This window comes from Saccostrea cucullata, unplaced genomic scaffold (assembly GCF_032062105.1).
Source record: "Saccostrea cucullata isolate Sc308-1 unplaced genomic scaffold, CSIRO_AGI_Scuc_v1 ctg1464, whole genome shotgun sequence".
Classification (NCBI taxonomy): domain Eukaryota; kingdom Metazoa; phylum Mollusca; class Bivalvia; order Ostreida; family Ostreidae; genus Saccostrea; species Saccostrea cuccullata.
The window spans coordinates 126,045-153,272 of NW_026925647.1; the positions used below are offsets into that span (position 1 = coordinate 126,045).

At 35.3% G+C, this 27,228-nt stretch overlaps 2 protein-coding genes across 3 annotated transcripts; one reads left to right on the forward strand and one right to left on the reverse strand.

Moving 5' to 3' along the window:
• The first annotated feature begins 436 nt into the window (after positions 1-436).
• On the forward strand, positions 437-19,910 carry LOC134269460 (tyrosine 3-monooxygenase-like). Its single transcript, XM_062751659.1, has 11 exons — positions 437-1,021; positions 6,415-6,666; positions 9,399-9,582; positions 9,796-9,884; positions 11,668-11,735; positions 12,173-12,223; positions 15,396-15,541; positions 15,935-16,070; positions 17,541-17,667; positions 18,009-18,238; positions 18,819-19,910. The coding sequence occupies exons 1-11, from the start codon at positions 929-931 to the stop codon at positions 18,988-18,990; spliced, it is 1,548 nt and encodes a 515-aa protein (XP_062607643.1). The 5' UTR covers positions 437-928; the 3' UTR covers positions 18,991-19,910.
• A 1,097-nt stretch (positions 19,911-21,007) lies between these two features.
• LOC134269468 (uncharacterized) lies at positions 21,008-25,314 on the reverse strand. Of its 2 annotated transcripts, XM_062751669.1 has the most exons (3): positions 25,254-25,314; positions 24,291-24,748; positions 21,008-23,574 (listed from the first exon to the last, which is right to left on the reverse strand). In XM_062751669.1, exons 2-3 carry the CDS (start codon positions 24,702-24,704, stop codon positions 21,268-21,270), a joined length of 2,721 nt encoding a protein of 906 aa, XP_062607653.1. In that variant the 5' UTR covers positions 24,705-24,748; positions 25,254-25,314; the 3' UTR covers positions 21,008-21,267. The 2 variants fall into 2 exon arrangements, with proteins under 2 accessions (XP_062607653.1, XP_062607652.1); XM_062751668.1 differs by lacking the exon at positions 25,254-25,314 and having other exon boundaries at positions 24,291-24,917.
• Between the last annotated feature and the right edge of the window lie 1,914 nt (positions 25,315-27,228).

Sequence of the window (27,228 nt, forward strand, 5' to 3'; positions counted from 1 at the left end):
GATTTCTAATGGTTCCCGATTACGGGATATATTTGTCAACATATCGAGCTCCAAAAGCTTAATCAAAAGTAGAAAATGATATAAAAAATCTCCTCCAGATTACTGCATTACAGACGGAGAAAAAACCCAATAGCGCTGTAATTCAGGAGTTCATTTGATGCCTTTTGAACAAAAACCCCACCGGAGCGAAGCAGAAAAGATCGCGCCAAATTTCATTTAGCAGACGATCGCTATATAAAAAAAGTTAATATCGACTTTATTAAGTGTCGTTTGTAAACCCAAGCATCGAAAGTCAATGAACATCTATTCAACTGCAATTCATGCTTTTAAATGTTTCAACATCTTTGATACAAATGTGAAATCTAGCTAAGTGCTCGATCCCCGAATCTACTCACATAATGAACTCTTCTGCGTGGGAGGAGAAAAGGGTCGTGTTTGTGTTTATCTAACATTTAAAATATTTATTAATACCATATCATTTAAAAGAGAAAAGTCGATGAAGTTTAATAAAAATATATATATCAACAAATATGCCCGATATTACACAAAACATACACTCGGGGTATAGAAACACAAGCACGCGCAGAATAACGAGAGTGGGCTAGACTTCCTGCGGGGGGATCGATGGTGCGTTATATATAGGAGGAGAGGGGAGTCTGGAATGGTCTATATCCGTGTACCAGAGGGACCGCAGCAGAAGTGACGGTCAATTAACGAGCCATTGTCAGATCGCTGCCAAAAACTCTTGTCAAAACAATTCCAAAAACGGATATTAGCTTTTATTGAAAAACAAAGGTGGAATTTGATTTTTTTGGAAATTTTACGATTTCAATCGCGAAGAATAATTTAATTTTGTTGATTAACTTTAACGAGGATTAGATAATTAACACTGCGACATTATTTGGGTGTGAGAGTGAGAGAGAGAAACATGTTCGCCACGGAGCCCGCGGTTATGTCCCCTACCCAGGATCCTGCGGCCGTTAAGCGGCGCCTGGCTTTCCAAAAGAGTTACAGTCAAGAGGTAAGGTCGCCTTAAAGGAAATAATGGCGCTAAAATTGAGTTGTAAATTTTACGGAAAACTTTTGAAATGAAAATTATAATGATCTATTATTTTCACTTTGAATACCTATAAGATAACCGGTGCATTTTTCACCCACCACCCTTCACCTAAAAATACTAATTCATTTGATTTAAAAATAATTTTATTTTTTTAACTTTGAACTTCTTTTTTTAAAAGATATGCTGGTACTTCAATAAAATTAAATCATCTTTCTTCATGCATCGGTAGGAATAAAATTTAGAGTGATTATTCAGACAAAATGTCCATGTTCTACATGTGTGTCAACACTGTTAATATTAACAACATACTGAGAATAGTAAAACTTTATTCATAGAGTAGGTTTTATATTATCTCCCTTGAACAATTTATACACGCAACATGGCTGTGTTTAAAAAGATAAAAAAAAGAATTGAAGAATCACAAATTGAAAAAAAAAATTAATAAATAAATACAAACGATAAATACTAAAAATAAGAATTGAAAATATTTTATTTATAAATTATAACACAGTCGAAAAATAAGACTCAAATGCAGACTGAGGCAAGTATAACCTTTTAATTTCCCGTTGTATCCTGCATCCACTGATGTAAAATAATCCTAAAAGGAAACAATGAAAAAATATCAATTAATTGTTGAAATTGACGATTTTATTATTACATTGTACATAAAATATTAACAAGATATTTCAATGTTTTCATGAGTTTTTTCTGGCTTTAACCCCCACTGGAATCAGTGACTTTTAGTTTTGGAATATCATTTCAGAATGAATTTGTTTCATTAAATCAAACAATGAAAATATCTCTAAACTTGGATTTTTTACATTATTCAATCGAGTTGCTAGTTTAGAACATACTAAAGCTAAGCTTAAACTCCGCACAAATTTAATTTCAATTAACATTATTCCTTCATTTCAGATAACAGATGAAAAAATGAATAAAATTTTATACAATTCTTACATTTTCTTACGTGCTTGACAGAAAAATATTGTCGCTAGCTGAAAAATATTGTCCCTGGTTAAAAGCTGAAAAAAAAATGTCGCTGACTTAAGAACATTGTCGCTAGCTAAAAAAAATTGTTACCGAAAAATATTAATCGTCGCTGGCTAAATAAATATTGTCGCTGGTGACTTTATGTGGGGATTTTCATCGCAAGAATTTTCGGCTGCTCAAGGAATATTTCAGAGAAAGACTACGTAACCGAGGAAGTCTCTCTAATCTAATCTAAGATGGCGATTCATACCGACATAGTAATTAACTGACAATAGATTAATTAAGTGGCGACGTTTGGGGGTGTTTTTATTTCCCGTGAATGCATCTGTTTTAATTAACCCATAAAATATTGGAAAATTTGCATAAGAAATGCGGATTTATAGTCAAAAGTCGATACAGAGATACCAGACTCAAAAGCGCTGTGTGTAATAACTATTATAACTAATATTGGGACATAAATCGACTCTAAAAAAGCACTTACCGGGACCGTATAATTATTGTAACAGTAACACATTGTAGGCTTTCTACTGATACTTTCAATTAACGCCTCATAATCTGAAAATAATATTAATATGCATATATTTGTGGTTTTTTTTAAAAATATACATTTATTTGGGGTTTTTTTTACATACATGTAGAAAAAAAATCAAAACTAGAGGTATTATGATTATCATCATAATGGCAAATTCTATGTTTTAATTGCTCTGGGAGACCCGAAATATGTGTAGGATTAAAAAGTAAAAAAGGTGCATAGTGCTTAAGGGGGAGTTGCGGACTCGAAATGGGTACCCTAAAGCTTAGCTGCAGAACTGTAGCGTTATGGTTTTCTATTTTAGTCTATGTTATGGTCAAAGACTAAAATACAAAGCCATAACGCTACAGCTCTGCAGCTACCCAAGCGTAACAGACGGACGCGTACGGACGTACAGCTAGACAGACGGGCATCCCGAAAACTACATACCCTCCCACTTTTCAGGCGGGGAGTGAAATGAGCATGCAGCGCCATCGTCCATCATTTTCACTCAACTATGTGGTGTCAAATAATCATCTATTATATAACCTTAATCTTAGTGGTTAAAAATAACTTTATTTACCAAATAAAAAATAATATAATTAACATGTAAAAAAAGAAGATGGGTGAACAAGGTGAGAAAAATGGCTTAAGTACGACAAACATGAGGAGCAAAATAAAACTATCAATAATATAAAATTTTTTTTTGATATTTCATTTAACAGTAAAATTCTGTAAAATGAAATCAATTTTCATACACACAGTAAAAAGGAAAGAAAAGGATCATTTTCTCATGTTTTGTTAAATTCTCATATATAATTGGGACTTCGCTCCATTTTTAAAAATTAATCCTAAAAGTTTTAACAAAAATGTACTAGAGCAAAGGCTCATTATACCTTAAAAGTAAATTTGTATGAAAACATCTGCATCTTTCCGAGAAATGTAGTCAATGGTCATATCACAAACAGGATTTAAATGTCACAAGTTTTGTTTATAATAATTTTAATAAGAACTAAGGAGAATAAACATAATTCACAAATTGAATAAGATTTTTTTTGTATCAGAAGCTACATACATGACATTGTATACGTATATACAGGCAATTTGCACGCCTTGTCTACCCATCTTCTTGAAAAGATATAGATAACATGGAGACTACAACAGTTACAAAACTCCGTTTTTTTGACAAAATCGTAAAAAATTGCATTTATTTACCCAAAATATTATCTTATGTGTAATTTTGTTATTTTGTAATCTCCTTTAAGATCAAGATACATAGTTCAAGGTAATCAGGCAGCGATTTTTTTTTCGTATTAGTCTAGTGAATACGTACAGTTTCTTTGTGCTGATCAGTTGGTCTATCACGTGATTTAATTTTTATGTGCTGGAATGTGGAGCGCCCTCTCAATGGGAGATAACCCGAGCCTCGTGTTGACAGAAGGCCCTCTTCTATTGTTCGTGTATTTACCCAGCTCCTTAAGTCAGCGTCAAGTGTTTGTTTAGTTAATGAATTTTTCAGATCTCAGACGAGGTTAGATCAGTGACGAATGGAAAATCTACTTAAACATTAAGCCTGATCCCATCACCACGAAGACATCGTGTTAATATTGTAAATTACTGAGTCAACAGAAAGGCATACAGATGTACTGATCAAAACAGAACTATCTCTCTCGAGTGATTAGATTTCAATTTGATTATCTGTGCAAATTCGCATTGATATTCTTCAATAATACATGTAGCTCATGTTTTTGATTCCCCCAATCGATGATTCATAGGTGTATTGTTTTGCCATGTCTGTCTATCTGTCTGCCTGTCCGATTGTCCATTCAAGAAACTTGAACCTTGTGTGGCGGTCAGCCGGGTTCGATCGCCGGTAGCCAGATAGCTCAGTTGGTAGAGCACCTGACCGGAGTTTCAGGGGGCCCGGGTTCGAATCCCGGTCTGGTCAGCTGCATTTTCTCCTCTCCCATTACATTTGGTGCCGTGCCATGCACTGGAATTGACAGGTGAGAGGCCTGTCAGGAATGAGCCTGGGTTGGGGTCTTTGGAGGGCCAAAGACCTTTAAGGAGGGAGGAATGTGGCGGTCAGCCGGGTTCGATCGCCGGTGGCCAGATAGCTCAATTGGTAGAGCACCTGACCGGAGTTTCAGGGGGCCCGGGTTCGAATCCCGGTCTGGTCCGCTGCATTTTCTCCTCTCCCATTACACTTGTATATAATCCTGGATTAGTAGAATGTATGGCTTTCATATTTCACAGGAGCATTTTGTGACAATATACCACCATTCTTGGAGTGCCAACATACATCTATTTAACCTCATGATTTTGACCATGAAGTTAGACCAACTGCTGCAAAAATTGTCAAACTTAAATTAAACATTGGTCATACCTTAAAAGATTGTACTTAGGACTATAATAATTAACATGCATCTTTGTTTGTCAATTATTTACCTCGTTTTAGAAATTTTACATTACGTAGATACGTAGAGCATGCTTTTGTGTTTCCGAATCAACTGAGAGATATAAACCCCGTATGCAGGTGATGAAGGTATATTGCTGCATAAGTAAAAAATAGTTGATTGAAAAGTTAAAATCATCACGTTTACGTACAGCTTGGTTGTTAGATTACCATTAACTTCTTTTACAAGTAAGATATTCAAATATGAAACAGATGTGTCAGATTCTGCGATATCTTTTATCTGAAGCTCATTGTAATACATCGTATCGAATGAAAATTACCATTATTAATTGACAATACGTCATCGATATATCTAAATGTCGAGTTGAAGGCCACAGCACGTGTTTTCTTCTTTTCCTGCATAAGATATTGCACAAATACTGCTTCATATGAATACAAAAATAGGTCTGCTAATAACGGGGCGCAATTGGTGTCCATGGGAATTCCGATAGATTTTGTGGAGATATGAAATCATCTTCAGTTTCTGTACGTAACTTATGAATACTTTTAAATGCTACAATGTCTGGTTAGCTATCTGCATGGAGTATCAAATTCACTCATAATTTACAACACATCGTCAAGTGCATGTAAATCAGTACGGTGAATTGACAAAGTTCTGTCAGCACAACTGTTTATAGAATCCGAAGCCAACTCAAAACATTGAAATCCGAGATAAAAAAGGCAAACCCAAAATAAAACACAAATGCTTTTGAATGGATTATCATTGATTTCCTTGTAAGATAAATCCGAAACAGCAGAGTTAAAGTAGAGAGGTTCGGGTTTCTCCTCACTCAGAGATGACGTGTACAGGTCATAGGGGACAGTTCATGATTACCGGCCCTGAATGTCGCAGTACGAGATCTCGGAGATGGCGTGACACTGGGTCCATCACCAGATTTCCTGATAGTCAAAAACTGCGAGATTACATGAGATTACATGGAAGTTTCTATTTTCACTGTTACAATGTAAAGACAAAAAATTATACAAAATTTAATTTCGAAATACTAGACAGTATTAAAACAAAGATCACCACACCGGGAATAGTTCTTTGCATTTCTGTGTTTCATTTTATAGATTTCAGCGATTCAGTCTGTTTGCCTAAAAAGCATCTATATATCAGTAATTATCATATCAAATGGAAAGCAATGCATTTTGTCATCTGTTATAAAATACTTCTCCACAAGACCATATTTTTAAACAATGTCTGTTAATTGTTCTCATATATATTAACGATTTCTGACTTTAAGTTGATGCTTTGTATAGAACGCTCTCTCTTTCTCTCTTTCTTCACTTCGTTTTATTTGTCCGGCAAAAGAAGGGACAACCCCACCCAATGCAATTTGTTTTAAAAGTTTAATTCAATAAATATAACATTTTAGCTTTTTTATTATCATTCAGCACGGTGGGTCATGGCGGAGAAAAAGCTTAATCGAGGATGCAAAATTCGAAACCGTGACAAACATTGAATTTGCCAAGCGGGAGAGAACACTCAGTAACCGAGGCTCCATCAGCGAAGAAGAGGAAGTCTTCATCCAAAATGGCGAGACGACGTCACCAGTGGAAACCGAGCCGTCGCGTGTCTACGTCATTCTGGTAACACTAAAAGAAGGAATGACTTCGTCACTGTCCCGGATTATTAGGGTGTTTGAAGTAAGTGAGATCGTGGGCTTTTATTGTCACTGATAAAGTCAATTCATATCCGCAGCAATCTTTTATATTTTAGTTGTAGCATTGGAAAAGAAGGCAATATCAAACAAAAAATAAAACGTCGGTTAGATAATTTTTCATATACAAACATTTGCCTGTTTTAAGCAGGGGTAATTACTGGGACTCTGGCATTTTAAAACAATTTAATTGAGATTTTTCTTTTCATCTGAACAAACACTATTCACACAGGATGCTTAATTTTCTCCGAGTCTAACAGTGATCTAATTGGCCGTAATTATATCACGTGACTTGTCAAATTTCCGTCCATGAAAACTAATGACGTTAGAATTTCAGGGATGAATTGTGAATATGAACCTTCATTTATTGTTTATTCTCATTTTAAAGTAATAAAGCTTTACTGTATTCCAATAGGATTTTTGCCCAAACTTTGGTCTCTGAAATTTGAATCCATCGCGGCACGGAGAATAAAGCCTCCTCCTTTTACCCTCTGTAAACAAATACGTTCAAAGCAGACGTCAGCGCTTCCACGCAGTTGATTGTCACTCTACAATAATCAAAAACCTGTCTAAATTTCCGGGCCTTTGATCTTCTGTTTTAAATGAAACTTAAATCACCCCGATCTATTTTAAGAGGACCTCGCATTAATGTATGTAACAGCTACTGGAGTCGGTTCCGAGTGGTTGGGTTTGCTCAAGACTAGGTTTACACAACTCTACTTTAATCTGACCCTATTGACCTCCTTTTATAGATCAGTAATTTGTTTGATTCTTTTTTGAACTTGTAGCAGATATTGGTGACTTTTTTCAGTTATCGAGCAATGAAGTGTTTTCATTTTTTCTCAATAAAGTCTTTTAGAAAAGTTACTGAAAGCCAATAGTGCAAGTACGATCAAGATGTCCCTAAAAGCACAATGACGTCACACCAATTAGACAATTAACGTAATTAGCAAAAAATATCTGATTTTATCTTTTTATGTCTGTAAAACCTGGAACATCAACACCAAACAATAAAACTCTCGGTGTAAACAAACAGATATCGTCGTTTTAAAGCGTTTATTTTCTTATTTGTGAGGGTAATGTAGTCCATTTCTCAGATTAAAAAAAAAATCACCAATTTAGTCATTAAAACTGCTCACAGAAAAGTAACAGCATTTACAGTGTTCATAAGCGTTTTATTTCTTCAAATATCATAATCATAGTCTACGGTTTAGAGATTTATTTTCAGCAAACATTAGTAAAAGAACAGAGACGTTTGGGCACTGGAAAAAAATGCATTTTTTAAAATAAAAATATTTGAGCAGTAGATGAATTTTACTTCTGCGATTTCCATCAGTTTGTATCATAATTTAAAGTGCATAATTATGATAATATTCAAATATACCATAGATCACTTCAAATTTAAGCATTGTATGGTATCTAAGGCAAGTTTCCTTAAAAGAAAAATCAATTCGATTTCTCAAAAACTGTTATTCTCAATTTTTTTTTTTTTCGAAAACAAAATTGAAAATATTGCACGAAAAATGAGAATATCAAGATAGATTCGTTTTAAAGGGTTGAGTTGTCGTTCCTGGTCAAGGGGCTGATATCCTTAAATCAAGACTAAATATTCTTTTAAGACTCTTTACAAAACCTTATCTTTATGGTAACTGAGCTGAGATCGACCACTCCATGAAGCAGAAGTAGAGACAAAGGATCGAATCATGTATGATTCTTGTGTAGAGGGAGACTTGGCTAAGGGGGGACAGAATAAAGTAATTGGGGACATAACGGGAAAAGTTGGAGTGAGAGCATAGTATAAATACTGGATTGGGAAGTTTTGCTGGGTACTTGTAGAGGATGAAATGGGGTTACTGGATGTGGAATGTGTAAAAGGGGTACTTTTGGCAGGTGGAATGAAATGGGGTTACTACTTGTAGATGAAGAAAGAGAAATTGGGAAGGTGAAGCTTAGTAGCTTGATTTGTAAGTAGGTATAACTGTAGGAAGGAAGGCGGGAGTGGGGTTGTAGCTGTGAACTGAATTTGGGGTGTAGCAAGTGTACTGGATTTGGCCATGGGAAGGTCGGAAGCTACATGTTAGATGTATTTTTATGATTGGTATTGGTTATGGTGTTTGATGAGTCCAGAGATCGTTTTTATCTCAGATTTAGAACCTGAGAGCATAATAAGTGTCCTGTCCATCAGAAATCAATTAAAGTAACAGCTTTACCAAAAAAGAAATTAGTCTGATTAGAGCCTACATAAACTCGCTTCGCATGTACAGACCTGCTTTTCTAGTTTTATCCTTCATTTTAGAAGTTCTCCGGGGACTTATTTCTTTTAAGGAACGAGTTTTCTACAAAATTTTGAATTTGGAGGTAAAGTACCGGTATGCTTCAGTGGCATGGTTTAATCCAATCTTAAAATGAAAAAAGGGTACAACGTAAGTGGAAATTTACTCGTCTTTCACAGTAAGCTATTTAGGTATTTTGCAAACTAAAGTAAGAATTTATTTACCGATGTTTACATCCTTCACCCAGACACACAGTCGGAGATTTACGGAGACAGCCGAGAATATCCCGAGGACGTTCACTAGCTTGAGACGGAATTCAATAAATCCCTGAACTTGAATTTGACTTTCAAACTGTAAAACATTTTTCCTTTGGAAATACGTGTATATTTACCAAAATTTCTAAAAAACAAAGCAATTTTAAAAGCATTTTTTTTTTCATTTTTAGACGACAAAGGTTGTTGTGGAACACATAGAATCTCGGAAGTCCCAGAAACCGGGCGCCATATTTGATGTTTTGATACAGTGTGTGTGTCCCCGCCAAAAAGTGACGTCATTAATGAACACAATTCGGCAGAATCCATCAACCGTGGAGGTGTCGGTCATTGGAGACAAGGAAACGGAGGTTAAAGGTCAGGCCTCTGATTGAAAAAAAAATCAGTTCTATAGCTTCGCAGGAAAAACAGCTCTGAAAAAAGACAAAGAAGTAAATGAATGCAAAAATATGAAGTTTCTTTTCATTCAGCATTTCTTTTTTTTTTTTTGTTGTATGTTCAAATATTTTGCACACGAAGTCACCAAGTGCCAGTACTTTTAGTACTTTGATAAAAGCTAATTTTTTTTAGAGGCGTGGTTTCCCCGGCACATAGCAGAGCTGGATAACTGCACACATCTCGTCACAAAGTTTGAACCCGAGCTAGATTGTGATCACCCGGTAAGTAAATGCCTCTGTTTAACTTTCAGCTTCATTTCTATGGTCGAAAAAAAGACATAATATATTTTGAAAAATAATAAACATCAAAATACATAGATCTTACAAGGGCATGGACAAAGATTTGAAGTTTAACCGTCCAAAGTATTCATAGATCAATTAACATAATTGTAAATTTAAAGCGTTTCCGACCGATGTATCAAAAATAATTTAGAAACTCTTTTTGTATATATAATAAAATTGATGCGAGTGATGTTAGCAAATCGAACGCACCCCATAAAACGTAACCATAGCTAAGTCAATTTTTTCCAAACCCGGGTGTTGATTATGTTTAGGGTCTGGGTACGAAAATTGTTGTTTGAACTTGAATTTTTTTTAGGCAAGCCAAATGATTTTGTTCCCCGTTTTCATTGAACTGGGTGATGTAATATGATTCGGTGCGTTCCATTGTTCGTCTGCTAGTCTCTCTGTGTGTAAAGTTACGTCTCCGGAAAATATCTCGATAAAAGCTTCTAAAAGTCGATCTGTTTTCTCTTTCCCCATCAACTCCTTAAATAAGCTTTTTTAATAGAAGGAGAAATTCAAAATTGCAAATGCACGTATTTCTATGCACTAGCTGATGCTGATGGGTTTTTTTTCATTTCTCTCACACTTTCTATAAAAACATTTTTTGATTAATTGTCTAGTACTAAAAGTCGATCCAGCTTGGAAGGTAATACATGTATAACATGGAACATCCAAAATTTAGCTCTGAACTCCTTGTGCATTCGCTTCATGCAATACTAGCGGGATAAGCGATTTTTTGTGGCGTAATTAACGGAATAAATAAAGAAGAAGGTACAATAAAAACCCAGTTTACGGACTTTGATTCATTAATAATTGATTTGAATCAATTTGGACCGGACGGGGAGACTTTTAACCTAATTGATTTACTCGTGAATAAAAATCAGATCTCGACGAAAAGAAAATAAGTAAATACATCTAGACCTCCACGTTTTGACTTCGTCTCCGCTCATAAATGTGGTGGCCATTCACGTCCGTCATAAACCACGGTACATATAATGTCGCTCGCTTTAACCGAACAATTCCGCCACTAAAACGCATTCTAAAGGCATTACAAAACTATTTAGCGAGTTTTCATTTGCTTGAACGATCGGCTTAAAAGAAAAAAAATAAAGTGATTCATTAATAAGAGCCTGATTTGGTGATTATGTGTTATGTTTAGTACGATCGATCTGGGTGTGTAGTAGTACTAAACATCTGAAATACAGCCGGGAAAATTAGTGCGCAAATATCTTGTAAATATTCAATTCAAAGAACTAGTCTGTTAAGTACCTGTTTTGTCTCCTAATTTTGAAATAACCCAAATTCATGCAATGCATAAGTTCTAATCATCAATGCAAGTTTCAAACTAGTAGAAAATTTTGAGTAATATCACTGACAGACAAACATACTTCAGCGGAATGTAATCATTTTTCTTTTGTTAACATTAAATTTATTCACTAGTCTTTATTATATAATAATTGTTTTTTCAGCATTGAATTTACTGAATAGAACATATTTTGTATAAAAACAAACAAACAAACAAGCTAAAACCAAAACAAAAAAAATCTAGCAAATTTTTTACTTGAAATATACTGGGGCTTTTTTAGTTTAACACAACACAAGTCCTTTTTTGTATGCTGATTAGAGCCCCTTTCGGACAAATTGAAACTACATCTGATTATGCAAATAGATCTGAATTTCGCGCCATCTTTGTCATTGATACGTCACTTCCTGTTTTCAGGGCTTTACAGATGAAGTTTACAAGGAGCGCCGGAAACAAATAGCGGACATCGCGTTCGAGTACAAACAGTAAGAAATGTTTCTCCAAACACTTTTAAAAATATTTTGAATATTAATTCAATTACAACGAAAAGAGCACGTATGAAGAGAAAGTATCGAACAGGAAGTTTTCTTAATAGAAATATGTCAACTTTACACTGATAGTAAATTTAGTAATTACACGCTATATTAATTATATGTAATGAACCTTTTGTCACGGATTAGCTGATTTGTTTTGGTCATCAAAGTCTTTTATTCAATTTACATTTCATTAAATCGAACTTTCGTTTCGAAATACGTGAAACTAATTAAATTTCTCTTCATTATCATACCAAGAAAACAGCGAAAATTAAACACCTGCTAAAATTAATATTACTGCTCCGAGGGATGTGTAACTCAGCCAAAAGCTCAATATTTTCTAACAGTATGTTCTATTTAGTGACATTTTGTGATTATATTTAACACAGTGGTCATCCCATTCCCCGAGTCCAGTACACGGAGGAGGAGGTAGCCACGTGGTGAGTAGGCTTAGATCTAAAGGAAAAGATAGGCGTGGACCCAGAATTATAGGACAACCAGTTTTTATTTTAGTTAATAAAAAACACGATTGATTCGCAAAGTAGAATAATTGCCCTTGCATAGTTATATAGCCAACATCGTCATAATCATTAAGATTGTTTAAGCATACTTAGTGTTCTCCTTTATTGACAATTTAATGTAAAGCAATTTAATTACTACTGATGTAATACTCGACCGAGGAATAAGCTTAAAGCGATACTCACATTGTATTGAGGGGAGTTATATGCTAAGGCAACCTGGCTCCAGTATTCCACCAAGTCCTCCTAATAAAACACATTTAACACTTAATTATTTTATATTAAATTGATAAAAATGTTCTCTTATAATGATTAATAAAAGTTATATTTACTTATAACTTATCTCGATTTTTTGCGCATAATATTCAATCCTTTGAAGAACATATTTTATAAAGGATTTTATGTAGAAAGTTAAGGAAATACATAACGTACTGATAATTTTCAAGATATTCTTAATTTAAGATTGTAGTGTCATCAGAAATTTATAGACAAAAAATCGGCATGCATTACCAGGGTTTTTTTGAAAGATATCAATTGATGAATATTTTTGGGTGATTCAAAGAAAAATATATAAAGAATAGTGAATATGTATTCTGGATGTTTCTTTTATCCAAAATTGTGTGAGAAGAAATGTGTACAACACCATATATATATACATTAAAACGCAGAACACAGTTCCTCCAAGAATTGATACTCTTCTACTCCATGGAAAAAGACAAAAAAAAAGTTCAAACTACGTTGCGTATGTCCTTAAAGTAAATTTCTAAAACATACAAAAATTTGTTTCATTAGAATAAAATGTCAGTGCGGTTATAACAGAGACTGGAGATGTATCGATTAAAAAATATTGACCAAACAAATGGCAGTTTTATTAACATGATATAACTCATAGATTTCAAACAATATCCATCTGCGATAATATTTACATCAATTACACCACAATTGTTAAGTTATAAAGCGGAAAACTCTTCAGTGTTTGAAAAACCAAGAAAATACTCTTCCCACGTGACTATACGTGTCTGATAAAGCAGGTGACAAAATATCGGTTACGATTAGAACGCCAGATATTTTTACGTGGAGTCGGAAGGGCAGACAATGGCGCGAGTTATTGTGGTGTAATGCGAACATCGGGGACACAATAAGTTAATTAAGAACAATAATATCAGTTGTCGATAGTGTTTTGTTAATATTACATTATGACAGTTACATCAGGTGTTAAGGTATTGTACAATATTCAGGGCCCTAGCTTGACTGTTTAAAAGGGTTTGGTATTTTATGACCCAATCAACGAATGTTCACCTAAAATAATCTCAACTCCGGAAAAATATCTTTGAAGTTTTTTTTTCTGCATAAAAAAACTAGACTATTTAAATTGGCGCAGTAAAAAATGTCTCGATCTGCTTTGATAGAATCAGCTAAGTGGAGCAGCCATTTGACAAAGTACCCAATAAAACAAGTGTTTATAACTCACGTGTCAGCAACTCCCCTAAAGAGATCTGAGAATACAATCGTGTTGGATTTTTTTTCTGAATTAAATTCCGGGCCGGCGATAGAGATCGGAAAAGTCCCATTAGCGCGGACTGATAACGATCATGGGCCTTTGTATCCCTCCGCCGGCCGAAACCACTGCTGGCATTCAATGTATTTGCATTTAGAATCTATTAAAGGATATGTTTTACAGTTAAGCGGCTGACAAATTGGTGAACTATTGGAAGCATAATGCCGTCGAATTACCCCCAGATTCTGGCGTATCCCGAGCCCGATAAAAGAGTGTTCGACGATTTATATTAATGCAGACTTAATTAATTGATAGAGGATGAATAATGAGCTAAACGTTACTGAGTAAAGAACGGGGAGAATTGTACACATTTTGGGATCTGAGAAATGGTTTTGCCGTCTGACAATGCGTCATGCAATTAGCAAAGGACTTCAAATTGTATTTTTGTAATTCGGATATTATTTCAAAGATGGATGGTTCAAGATAAAAAAATGATTGAACGATTCCTAGTGATCAGAATTACATAACACACGTCAGAAAATCAAAACACAATAGTATTGATAATGCTTTTGACATACCTTCGTATACTGTATACTATTAAAAACCACAATCTAATAACAAGTGAAAGAAATTCAACATACTGAACTCAGCTAATTCTATAAATTAATTAACTTCTTAATTTAGAGTCATAATCTCATACGTTTGGGTATAGACCGATAATGAAATTTTTTTTGAAAATCAAAAATTTAACTTTAAAATAAATTAGAATCTTTCTGTTGAGTAATATACATGCATTTATATCCCATGCGTACACCCTTATCCCGAGGATATTACTCATCATTTCCATTTCTGTTTGTTTTCTCTGTAATATCTCATTGAAAGTTAGTGGAGTTGATTTCTCAATAATTCTACCGGAATGTAAATTAGGCAAATCGATAGGTCAGGAGCTAAAGAGGCCTAATATGTAAATCTTGTGCGCTTCTGACATTGTGTCTGACGTTAAGAAGGCCAAAAATGCATGTAAATCTCGTGTGCTGTCTTTGTGTTTGACGTCAGATGGCGAGAACTAATGACATTGATATGGGAGGCCTCGTATAATTTAAATCTATTAGTCTACATTTTTGAAATCTAATTCTACAATTTTATTTCACAATGAAATGAAAACATAATAGGAACCACTGTCTAGTTAGTATAGTATGCCAGGGACGTTAACGGTGCTGGGAAACGTGGGGTAATTTATGCTGCGCACGTTATGCAAATGATTCCACGTTTCCTGATATCGTTGATGGCCTGGCATACTATACTAACTAGACAGTAATTCCTTAAATTAATATTTTTGATATCCAGTAGCTGTGACGTCACAAAGGGTAAAACACTGATAGTGATGTAAAAAAAACTTAGGATAAAAAGAATCACTAACGAAGAAAATGTGAAAATGGATATGATTTGTATCCTCGCCAAGTCTTGGGGATGAAAAAAAAAACACCACACACACACTGTATAAAAATCATATCCAACCACAAATCAAGGGGGATTCAATATAATTACATGTACATGTATATATAAATAAAATATTATTTTGTTATTTGACCTCAGGGGTCACGTGTACAGGCACCTTAAGGAACTGTTCCCCACGCATGCGTGTCGTGAGCACATTGAAGCTTTCTGGGGACTGGAGAAGGAATGTGGATACAGCGAGAACTCCATACCTCAGCTAGAGGATGTGTCAAACTTCCTTAAACGTACGTATTTATCTGTTTATTTCAAGGAAGTATGTGTTCAACTTCCTTAAAGGTACACCTCTGTCTGTTTAATGGAAATGGGAACATATGTTTACCTGTTAATATCTGCATCTTCATGTTACCTGAAATATTTATCACATTTGGAGAGAGACATAAAAATGAGTTTCATGAATCAGTGTTTAAAAAAAAAATACATGCAACCCCCCTAAAAGACATTTGATACAGAATTCAGACAAAAAGTATCCCGTCCTACATGACTAGTACTGTTGTGTCTTGCAAACGTATCGTTTGTTTGATAACTAATTGGGATTTTTAAATTTCTTTGTAACTATTAAATATTTTTTTAATAATTTTAGTACATTACTTATAAATACATTATGAATTGCACAACAGGTAAAACCGGATTCCAGCTCCGTCCAGTTTCTGGCTTACTCTCTGCCAGAGACTTCCTGGCCAGTCTCGCCTTCCGGGTCTTTCAGTGTACGCAGTATGTAAGACACGGATCGAAGCCGGACCATTCCCCGGAACCGTAAGTTTATAACGATAAAACACTTGAAATTTTTATATATGAAAGTTACCCGCTTTTACATGATTTAGCAAAGGACTTAGACGTTTCTAAGAATATAGGTTTATGCTAGAACGAAACATGTATCATAGTTCAAAACTGGAGTCTGTATAATTTACTGATATTATCATATTTTATGAAATATTTTAACCAGTAACAAAATTTCCAGTGTATTGTTATTGCCTGACGTCACGGCGTCAGGCAGTATAAGGATTGATATTTCCAAGATCCGAAAATGTGCGACCATATCTAAAGAGCTAGATTTTATGCAAGCTGATTTACATTGGAATTCTTTACCTGCATTTTAAAAGAAACAGTTTTCAGAAAAAAGAAAGATATTACTGATGCGAAATACTGCAGTGGTTACTTCCTTTGATCTTTTTGAATGGAACAGATTATTCCATATGATTTGCCGTTTCAACATGTCCGTGTATCCTTTTTTCTGCATTTCTATACTACTGGATCAGTCCATTTATATTCTACGAAAGGGGTGAATCGCTCTTTTCGCGCCAAATGTCACTAGTAAGCTATCTTCGCGCCTTTTCCTTGGATTGTTCTATTGTATGAATGGGTGTGCTAACTTCCATGGAATTAAATAAAGTTTGTCCTTTTAACTTCCTTCTAATGCTTCAGAAATTATATCTACAAGTTTTATACCATTCTTTAAAACAACATATCGTATACATCAGTATACATGGTATATGTACATGTAACACTAAAGAAATGATGTTTTTAATTTGTTTACCGATCCCGCGGTTGGTTTATTCCATAAATGGACGAGTCCAATAATAATAAACTATAATAGTTCAAGCCATCGTCTCCAAAAGCATGAACTGTTATATGTCTTTGTTCAGATGCACACGATAAATAAGAAAGTAGTGAATAATCTTGGATATTTTTTTCTACAAAGCCTTTACTTATTTCATTCTCAATATATCATGTATTATATGATAGTGTCATCCCCCTTCCCTTTTAAGAAAAAAAATAATGAACACACATTACTACTGTTTACTTCAGAGGAGAAAATACACTCCAACAAAATGTGTTTTTAATTATATCCATCTTTTAAAATGTTCACAATGCGTGATTTGATAACAGGTTTTATAATAGGTGTTACAATGTAGCTTGAAATCAATTAAGATCCAAGGGCAGATCACTCCACTTGCAGACCCCCCCCCCCCCCCCCCACTTCAACTACAAAGTTCTTTAGTATGCAGTGTAGAGATGATTCTTCTACAAGTTCAGTAAAATCAAGATTTCAATTACATAAGGTTCTCAAAATATAAAGTTAGGATATGTTTTAAACCCACCAAGTATTGCTCAAAAGGGTTATAACTCTTCATGCAGATAAATTGATTGATTTAGTCAGGCAAGCTTTTTAAAAAGCTGTTACTTGTTTTCTGTATAAGATTTACTGTATTTACTATTTGGTAGAGATTGTGTCCACGAGTTGTTAGGTCACGTGCCGATGTTGTCAGTTCCTGCGTTTGCGCAGTTCTCACAGGAAATAGGACTAGCGTCACTTGGGGCCTCAGACCAGGATATAGAAAAACTAGCGACGGTAAGCAAGGCCAAAGCGAGGCTGCACGACACTTATGTAAACTTTTTATCCTTCAATGTCAAAGAGTTCTACATTATCACGTGAATTGCATTAACTTCATATGTACATTTAAGTAAATAGTTCTTTGATTGCTATTTCTTATTATGTCTTATACAGTGTTACACATTTAAGAATCAATATCTAAATATAATATCATATCAAATGAAAAATTCTACATTAAATGTACATATATTCTTACAAATTTTTTATGTAACCTTTTCACAAACTGATTATGTACAGACTATTATTGTTCCCCTTTGTCAAACCTTGTTATGCTCAGTAACTTATTTTTTAATTGACAGCTTTATTGGTTTACGGTGGAATTCGGTTTAATTCGTCAAGACGGAACTCTCCGAGCCTACGGCGCCGGAACTCTGTCTTCATACGGGGAACTGAAGCATGCCCTCTCAGACAGCCCTAGACAACTTCCGTTTAACCCGGCAGTGACGTCGGTACAGGAGTACACAGACGAAGACCTACAGCCTGTGTACTTCTTTGTCGAGTCATTTGAAGACATGATGCAAAAAATGAGGTAAAGCACACAGTATACTTAAAAGTTGTGAAGTAAATTTGAAGGAATACTTAATTCTTATCCTCTGACAATTTCCTTTTAATGAATATAATCACTGAATGGATTTTCTAGTCAATGTTGATTGTTGTAAGCTAACGGACTCAATTGATTGTTTAATATTTAAAATATCATACTTTGTAATTTCTTTTTCGTGTGATACTTTCTGATGACTAAATGATATGTAAAGTTGTTTAATTAGTTGCTCTTAAGAGTGTACCGTATAGCGGGTTTTCTTAGCGGATGTATAATTTGGCGTTTTGCCTGCTCAAAGGTACCGGTATGCAAATAATTTTGGCAAAATTTATTTTAGTGGAAACAGGGTTTCAGCTCTTTGCAGATGAATACTAAGAAGAGTACTGACTATTTTAGTGATTAAAATTTTAGCGGGCTACCATTGAAACGCTAAAATAAGCCAAAATTAGCACCCCACTAAAATAACCTGCTATACGGTATCTAATTGGCCTCAATATGTGTAAGTGTTGGATTTTTTACGTCTTTTGGCGGTTTTATGATAACGATATTTGATTGGCTGATTTGACAGAGACTACGCCTCCTCCATTAAGCGGCCCGCTGATCTGCGCTATGACCCCTTCACGCAGACGATTCAGGTGATAGAGAAGAGGGAGACCCTGGAGACGGTATCAGCCTCACTCCGGACAGAGATCGCTAATCTAGAGAAACTCGTCAAAAGGGTGGACCTAATTAGTGTATAACCGATAAAGACCTAATTAGTGTATAACCGATAAATGTAGTACTGTAGAATGGATCAGTTCGTATAAAACTATTGGATACATTCGTATATAGACATCTATATTCATTATATGACTTTTTTGTCAGGATGATATTTTGTTGTGTAGTTTGAGACGAATTTTATTGACAAAATTGTCAGGAATTGAATACAAGGTTTATTTACTTAAGAAGTATTCTTCGTCCCTATATGAGTATAAGACTACCTGAAACATGTAAAAATTAATTTTTCATTTCATTACGTCACAATTCAGATAAGCTGTAAGCATTGACCTGTTATATACATGATAGTGCAGCAGAAGTAATTGCATTGTGTCAGGATGAGCTTTGTTTTGATACCTGTGTATATACGCACATGATAGATATTACATGGAATGCCTCATGTCAAATCGTAAATAGGGCCAGCATGGCGTCACATTCATAAAACCCTTGTTTTATATTTTAACGTTTAAATAAATCTGACCATTATTGAAATATACTTTCATCTTTATGAAGAGCATTCTCATAAAACATTATTTTTGTTCTTTTATTACATTTTTTGTGTAAAATTATGTTGGTTTTTATCCAGTTTAAGACAGCGTTTAAATTGGGTAATTTTGCCCCGCTTCTATTATTGATGTTACTTCACTTGTTATATTGACAAGATTGTAAAGCTCCACATCCTAAACTTGAAGAAGGAAAGTTTTGAGTTTTCTACTCATGTAAACAATCATGTTATATCTCTATTAACCTTGAGTTGTGGCATTTGAGCCATTTCCGCATTTTAAGTTTTATAGTACTATGAAACATTTTATCCTGGATTGAACACTCCTATATTGTAGCAGAATATTACCTGTTCACTCATTTTGATGCTGTCTATCGTAAACATCAAAAATAAAACAATGTTTCAAGCAATTTCTTCAGTTTTTTTTATGCCACTGCATTCGAGGATTCAGAGATAGTTTTTGTCGTATCCGTCCGTCTGTCTGTGTTTCTGTCTGTCTGTCTGTTTTTCCGCAAAGCTTTTGATTAAGCAGAGCTACATATGACGTTCATATTTTACATGTGCATTTCTTGTGACAAAACCTTTGTTTTAGGTAGCACCAAATTTGATTTTTACCTTTTTGAGCTTGGAATTGACACACTTTTACATTAAAATTCCAAACTTTTACTTTGGCTATAACTTTTCAATGGTAGATACTAGGACTTTCCATGTATTCTTCAGGACAAGACCTTCTTTTGAATATCAACAACTTTGACCTTTTGACCTTGAAATCTTACTTATACTTTGAAAACAACTTTAACTTCGGTCATACTAGGGCTTTTACTCAGTATTCTTCACATATGTAATCCTTGGGAGAAGACCTTTCATTGAATACCAAGAACCTTGACTCTTTTACCTTGACCTTAGAGTTTGGCCTACGTTTTAAAAATAAACCTTGATCACAACATTTGAAGGGTTAGGGCTACGGCTTTCATGCTTCACATATTTTACACTAGTGACAAGACCTTTCATTGGATACCAACAATTTTGACTTTGAGTTGCGCCTAGCTTTTACAAACTTTAACCTTGGCCATAACCTTTGAAGGGTAAGGGCTAGCCTGGGGCTTTCCTACTTCATATACATATATGTGTAATACCTTTTGGGGAAACCAATAACGTTACAGAGTACGTATAGGGCTTTCATATTTCACAATTTCAGTTTAATCATCGCTACATACATGTGTGTTCCAATTCGGGTGCATTAGCGTTTTACAAACTCATATTGTATAGAAGGTGTCAGAGATATAGGCGGATCTAGAAATGTCTTGATCCGCATTCATTTTTTCTACCTCACGCTCCTTTCTGTGACATGTGTACACCCAGGGGAACAGCTGTAGCTTATTGTAAACAGATATTATTCATGGACCACACCCATTCCTGCTGTAAACGAACAGGAGAAAACAATTCAAGATGTTAAAGAATTAAAAAATCTTCTTGTAAAAGAAGTTTTATGCCAGTATTGCATCATACCTGTATATACATGTATACATGCACGTCACACAAATAGGTTACATAAAAATATGTATAAATTATTGAGTATTAGTTCAGTATCACTTTTCATGACTCGAGAATTTGATATATATTCCTTCACAAAGCACTGCAGAGACCAGTATATCTTAAGGTTTTTTTCACGATGAGAACAAAAAATCACCATTAAAAATCTAGAACTTAAAATATATGGTTTAAAACATAATAAGAGTCGGGATCGGGGTCCGAGTGTCTATGCTTCCGTCGAAGACTCGGTATCAGACTCTTTACCAGAGGGGGCGCTGCTGCCGATACTGTCGTCATCCGAGTCCTCATCTTTGCCAAAGTTCATATTTATCTTGAGTACTTTTTTCTGCGCAGTAGGAACATTTTCTATGTCTTCTGCCTCGTTTTCGCTCTCTTCGCTGATTGGCTCCTCTGATGGGCCGCATGCTTCTATAACTTGGTACTCGTCAAGAGGCGAGACCTCTGGTTCTGTCGAGATCTCCGAATCTTTCTCAAAGAGAGGGTTGTCTAGTGTGATACTTTTTCGTCTCGTCAGTCCACGAGGTTGTTCAGACTTATCCACAGTCTCCTCGGACGAGAACTTTAGCGATAGGTTAATATTCGGCGAATCAAAGTTTGGATTATCTAAAGTAATGCTTTCTCGTCTTAACACGCTTGGTTTTGGTTTTTCGTCGTCAGAATGGCTCGAGTCACTGGAGTCATCGAAACTTATGCTGCCGTGGTCTATACCAATCTTTCGAGTTACGCTTTCTCGGCGTTCTTTGCTGCTGTCCACCATTTTATCGATTTCTGCTGTTGCGGCGTCCTCTTCTCCATCAACAGAATCACTTTCACTCGAGTCATGGAAGGAAATATTCAAATCCGGTTTGATTGTTTTTGATACCGTAGAATTTTGCTCATGTTCGCTGTCAATAAGTTTTGATTCCTCGTGTATTTTTCCCTCCAGGATTTCAGCCGACTGCTGCAATGAATCCTCGCCTACATCATACTTATTATTATCTGTAAATCCAGAAGCTTGTTCATGTGAAATGACTTCAAACGAATCCGAAGATTCATCTCTTGGTTTCAAATCGTGTGAAACAAAAGAGAACGCACTGTCGAAGCTTTTACCGTCAGGATCGGAAATGGACGACACGGAAATGTCTAAATTGTTGACGTCCATGTCGAATGATCTATCCGCCTCGGTGTCCTTCCGATCAGCCTTGGCGTCCTTTTGATTGACTTCCGTGTCGCTTTGAACCGTCTCGGCTTCCCGAAGGTATCCCGTCCCTCTTTCATCACGAGACTGTGTCTCGTTTGGGAGAGCCTCATTCTGATCTATAACCTCGTTATCGACGTGACCCACGTGTTCCTCTGAGCCAGAGGAGTGAGACTCTTGAGTTGAAGTTTTATCAATGTGCTCTGTTTGATATTCCGCCTGATTAACACCGAGTTCTGCAGAATCGGACTGATCAAGTACAACAAAAGATTCGCTCGAAAATGAATCTTGAAACGAGTCCGGAGTGACAGGTGAATGAGGAAAATCTATGGCGTCTCCCGCTTCATCCCTCTCCGAACTAGAAACATTATTGGACAATCTATCAGAGTCACCTCCTGTTATAGAATTTCTCTCCTCGTCTTTAATGGATTCTTCTCCAAGGGACACGTTCTCATAAATCTGAAAATCGTCAATAGATGTGTCTCCGGAGTTTTCATTTGAATTTTCTATAGGAGTATCCTTGGGACCGTAATTCAGTGAACTATGTAGCGCTGTATCATATGTATGTTCGTCTTCCGTTGCTGTTGGTGAGACGTCTTCGTACTCTTGTGAAGTTTCTCCGGGGTAGGTTTCATGATCGGAGATGTCATCTTTCATTCTGTCTGACGTCATTTTTGCAGACTTGTCTACGTTGATTTTATCAATAACATTACTCTCTACGTTCTCGTACAGAGGAGAATCTTTTTCTCCAGAATCTACACTATCATAAGTGGCAATAACACTGTCAAGAGACACGTCTGCCGTCGTCTGTTTGTTCTTATTTTCTGCCTCCACGCTCTCAATACTGTCCGATTTTGAGTCATAGTTTGAGTGAAGTCTTCGTGGTTTTTCCGGGGCCCTCTTCCCTAAGTCAGGGGAATCTTCAAAACTTCGTCTATAATTAGAATATGACGTCACAGAATGAATGAGCGCCGGGATTGGTTGGTATTGGGGGTCGTCCTCCATATTGAGGGCCGGGTTGTCATGGGAAACACCGGTGTAGGCTGCGCCCTCTTCTATGTCTTTTTGGTAATCGTCCAAAGCGGCGTTTTCTCTCACGAGCGTTGCCGTGGAGGCACGCTTATTGTAAGCAGGGTTACTGAACTTGGCGAAGTCCTTTCCCACGATCATGCGCACCGGATACTTCCGTCTGTACCACACATAGGCTAGGATTGCGCCGATGCCGATAAGAAGTACGGGGATGAGGACGGCGACTGCTATCACACCAGGACTTGTTCCGCCGTTTTTTTCTGTGGATCCAACAGCAGCCGTGGTTGTTCCAAGTTTATTTAAAACCTGCATATAATAAAAACCTGCATATAATAAAAATAATGTCAGATTTAGTTCAAGAAAAAATAAGTAAAGCACTGTATAAAAATTAGTACAAATGTATAGGTAGTATGAACTTTTTTTAAGTTTACTGTAAATTTCGGTAAAATTGATAGATAACCGAGCTCCTGTGTATATACCTAAATGTAAACATTGAAAGAAGATCAGCAACTAAATGAAATTAGTAATAAAGTCTTAACAAAGCAAGTGTATTTGATATGACATTTCTGGACGCAGGAATAATTATAAAAAGTTTTTGTTTTCCCTAAGATCGAACGATTCGATTCAAATAAGTTTTCAACAAGAACATAGGAATTTGTACCTTTAGTTAATTTTTAACCCTTATAATTTTAGTGACTCAATTAAGGGTATTATAAAAGTACTGTGAAAAAAATATATTTAGTTGACTTTCAGAATTGGTGAATCTTTGAGCAGAATTTCGTGATCAAAAGATGGTTGATTGTTTAGATTTAGCATGAACTTTTTGTATAATTAAGCTGCATGTGTACATTTAAAAAAAACATCAGAGCAACACTGATTTCTAATATTATCTTAATCATGTTAATGTTAACGTATTAAGAATTGTGATAATTTCTTTACAAACATGACATGAGAGAGAGAGAGAAGAAAGACAGAGAGAGAGAAAAGAGAAGAAAGATAGAGAGAGAGAAGAGATATATTACCGTATGTTCCCGCTCTGGGACAGTCAGATAGTAGAGGTATAGGTCGGTACCAGACACCCGGCTATCCGTCATGTTATGGCGGTAATAAATCGTCACGTGATGGGCAGAACACACACTCGTATTGACAAGAGGCTGGACCTCTCTCTCATTGTCAGAGGCGATCTCTAAAAACGCCCCCTCTAGATCCGCGCCAGTAGTGTAATAAATCTCCAGACAGTTGTCGCCGTCAATGAGAATCGTCCATGTGCAGGAGATTTTGGCGGAAGGTTTTATGTAAATCACCTGGGCAACGGAAGACGCATTTCTTGACAGGGGCGGATCACAGTTTGTGGTCTCTACATCTATAGTATAACATAAAATTCCAGGCACGGATCCAAGAAGAAGAAAAGTCAACACTCCGTGAATAATACACATTATTTAGTAGAAAGCACATCTGAACAGAGAAATTCGCCCTCTTTCTGAAAAAAAGTTTTTATAAAGATTTTGTTCCAGCTACAGAAAATGTGCTTCAATACTACCTAAGGCAATGTTTACAAACGAAATTCTCCGAATTGTAATTTAAACATGCATGAGTTTGATAAAACAATCGGGGCTTTTAAGATAACCTTATCGCTATATACATCGTGTAGACTGTATTACATTCACCACCGATTAAATATGTAATCTTTACTGTGTATAAAATTAACAAATCGCATAATCATAAAAATTCTCGTAAATTGTTCATTTTGGGTATCAGCGCTTCTATCATTAGATACCCCTGTTCCCCAATATTCCCCCTTTCTAAATTAAATTTCTTTCTAATCTGTTGATAAAATAGGGGGCGTAACGTTAACGACTTTTATTAGGAGGAATAAAAAAAAACTGTACTTAAAAAAATATTAAAGAAGGCAAATATTGTGTAGGCATAGATTCCCGATTTATTCTTAAAAGCAAATTAAATCTCTATTCGTATTACTTACATACCATAAATAATGAAAATCACCGGCATCTGTAATATTCCCTTTATTTATGGACTCAGGTTATAAATGCCGATCCCGAGCAAATTAAAGATGGAGAATCAAATCAAGTTTGAGAAGATTCTTTTAAAAATTGTTGATATCGATACAAAAAGTGGGCGACAAGCGTTTTCAGTTTGTGTTTATTTTTATTTATTTATTTATTTTTTGTTATTATCATTATTTTTTAGATACAAAATTTTCATGCTTCATACGAATACAAAACGGTTAACGGAGCAAAACATTTCGTTGGAAGACCTGGTCTCCGAAGACTATACATAAATGCAAACTGCAAGTACTCGTGTGTACAATTAGAGTGATTTTTAGAAATTAATTTTGCTGATGTCCAATCACAAGAAAGGAAAATTTCCTTTTTTATTGAAGAAGCAGTTTATTGTCAGTGTTATCAAAACGCCTACTTTGAAAATATTAGATGCAATTCACATTAAATTTAAAATGAGATAAGATGGGATGGCCATTTTGTTCAAAACTGCTATAAAATGATGGAGGAATGGAACATAGTTCTGAATATCAATAGTAAAGTATTACACTCTCTTTATTCCTGCCTATCAGAGATATTGAAGGAACTTTTTTGTTTTATGATGTGATCAAGCTATACTCTTGCGTGATAATTTGCATAAATGACGACAAGGCAACAGTTATGAAATTTTGGTCTGATAGAGCTTATTAAATAAATTTTAAAGAATGATTCTCTTCTAAAAAAAAAATAATAACCTGGTTATTTATCAGGAAAAACAGCATCTGAAAAATTTTCTAGTAACATGAATTATAGATAGGCCTTATATACTGAAAGGAAAAAGAAACGCAGGGTAAACTTTTGAGGTAAAATAATTTTATTTTTCCTGATGTATTTTCTAGTATTCCTATCTAACGTCAAAATTCATCTTTAATAAAAATGTAACCAAAATTCCATTTGACTTTGCCTCATAATTTTCAAGTTATCTAGACTGATATGACGATAACCCCCAAAAAGTGAAAATTGAAAATTCTCATTATCTTCAATGTCATCTGGCATATTGTGTCTCCTTCGCGTATCTGTCACAGTCTTGTTTCTCCTTTGCGTGGGGTTCATCAGTGTGTTTATCCTACTAATAGGGATATTTTTCAACCTTTTCAACAAGATAGCCCTTAGTTGAAAGGGACCATATTCGGCATTTCGAACCCTATCTTCCACTCAGCCCCACAGATGTTCAATGAGAATAAGATGGACTTTATGGGGACCAGTCGAGTGGGTAAATGTGATTGCTTGGCTGAAAATCTTGATAAACCTAGATTACAATGGGCCGGAGTTAAACACGCCCAAAAAATTAAGCAAACGACGTGCGCATGCGCCAGTGAGAGGATCTCCAACATAAAGTTGACCAGCTCAAAGATCCAAATCGCGCAATCGGTTTCTTTCAGTTTTATGGTATGATTATGATAACCTACACTATTTATAGCAGTGTTGTGGTAGTAAGGTGGCGATTAAACAGGTGGCAGGACGAATAACCCGCTCTTGACGTGGCTCAGTTACGCGTCAACGTCACCGTCACGGTTGATTAAAAACCATTCTGTAATGAGTTCTTTTGGATTTTGTGTTAGTCAGTTGGTTCTGGAGAAAATCCCGAAACACTGTAGAATCAATTTAACAAAAATAAATTTATTTTACAGATGAAAGAAATGAATAAACAAACAAAAAAAAACAAAAAACAAAAACCTTACATACACCACACTCGCGAACACTCACACAGAGAAAGAAAAAAAAATATAACTTTACAAAGAATGAACTGACACGCCTACAAACAATGAACTTAAAGCTGTGTGTCAGAAATCAATATCAAAACAAAACTTGTTTAATGAAAACAGTAACTCTTGTATTAAACAATAATTAACTTCAAGTTGTTTTTAAAAAGTTCAAAAAAGAATTTATACTTTCAATACAG

What these genes read in the sequence shown, in the direction of transcription:
- LOC134269460 (XM_062751659.1), top strand. Translation starts at nt 929, where the DNA reads ATGTTCGCCACGGAGCCCGCGGTTATGTCCCCTACCCAGGATCCTGCG. An exon ending in GGATTATTAGGGTGTTTGAA is followed by an intron (nt 6,667 to 9,398) that starts GTAAGTGAGATC and finishes TTTCATTTTTAG; the next exon opens with ACGACAAAGGTTGTTGTGGA. An exon ending in GAGGAGGAGGTAGCCACGTG is followed by an intron (nt 12,224 to 15,395) that starts GTGAGTAGGCTT and finishes ATTTGACCTCAG; the next exon opens with GGGTCACGTGTACAGGCACC.
- LOC134269468 (XM_062751669.1), bottom strand. Translation starts at nt 24,704, where the DNA reads ATGTGTATTATTCACGGAGTGTTGACTTTTCTTCTTCTTGGATCCGTG. An exon ending in TCCCAGAGCGGGAACATACG is followed by an intron (nt 23,575 to 24,290) that starts GTAATATATCTC and finishes TATTATATGCAG; the next exon opens with GTTTTAAATAAACTTGGAAC.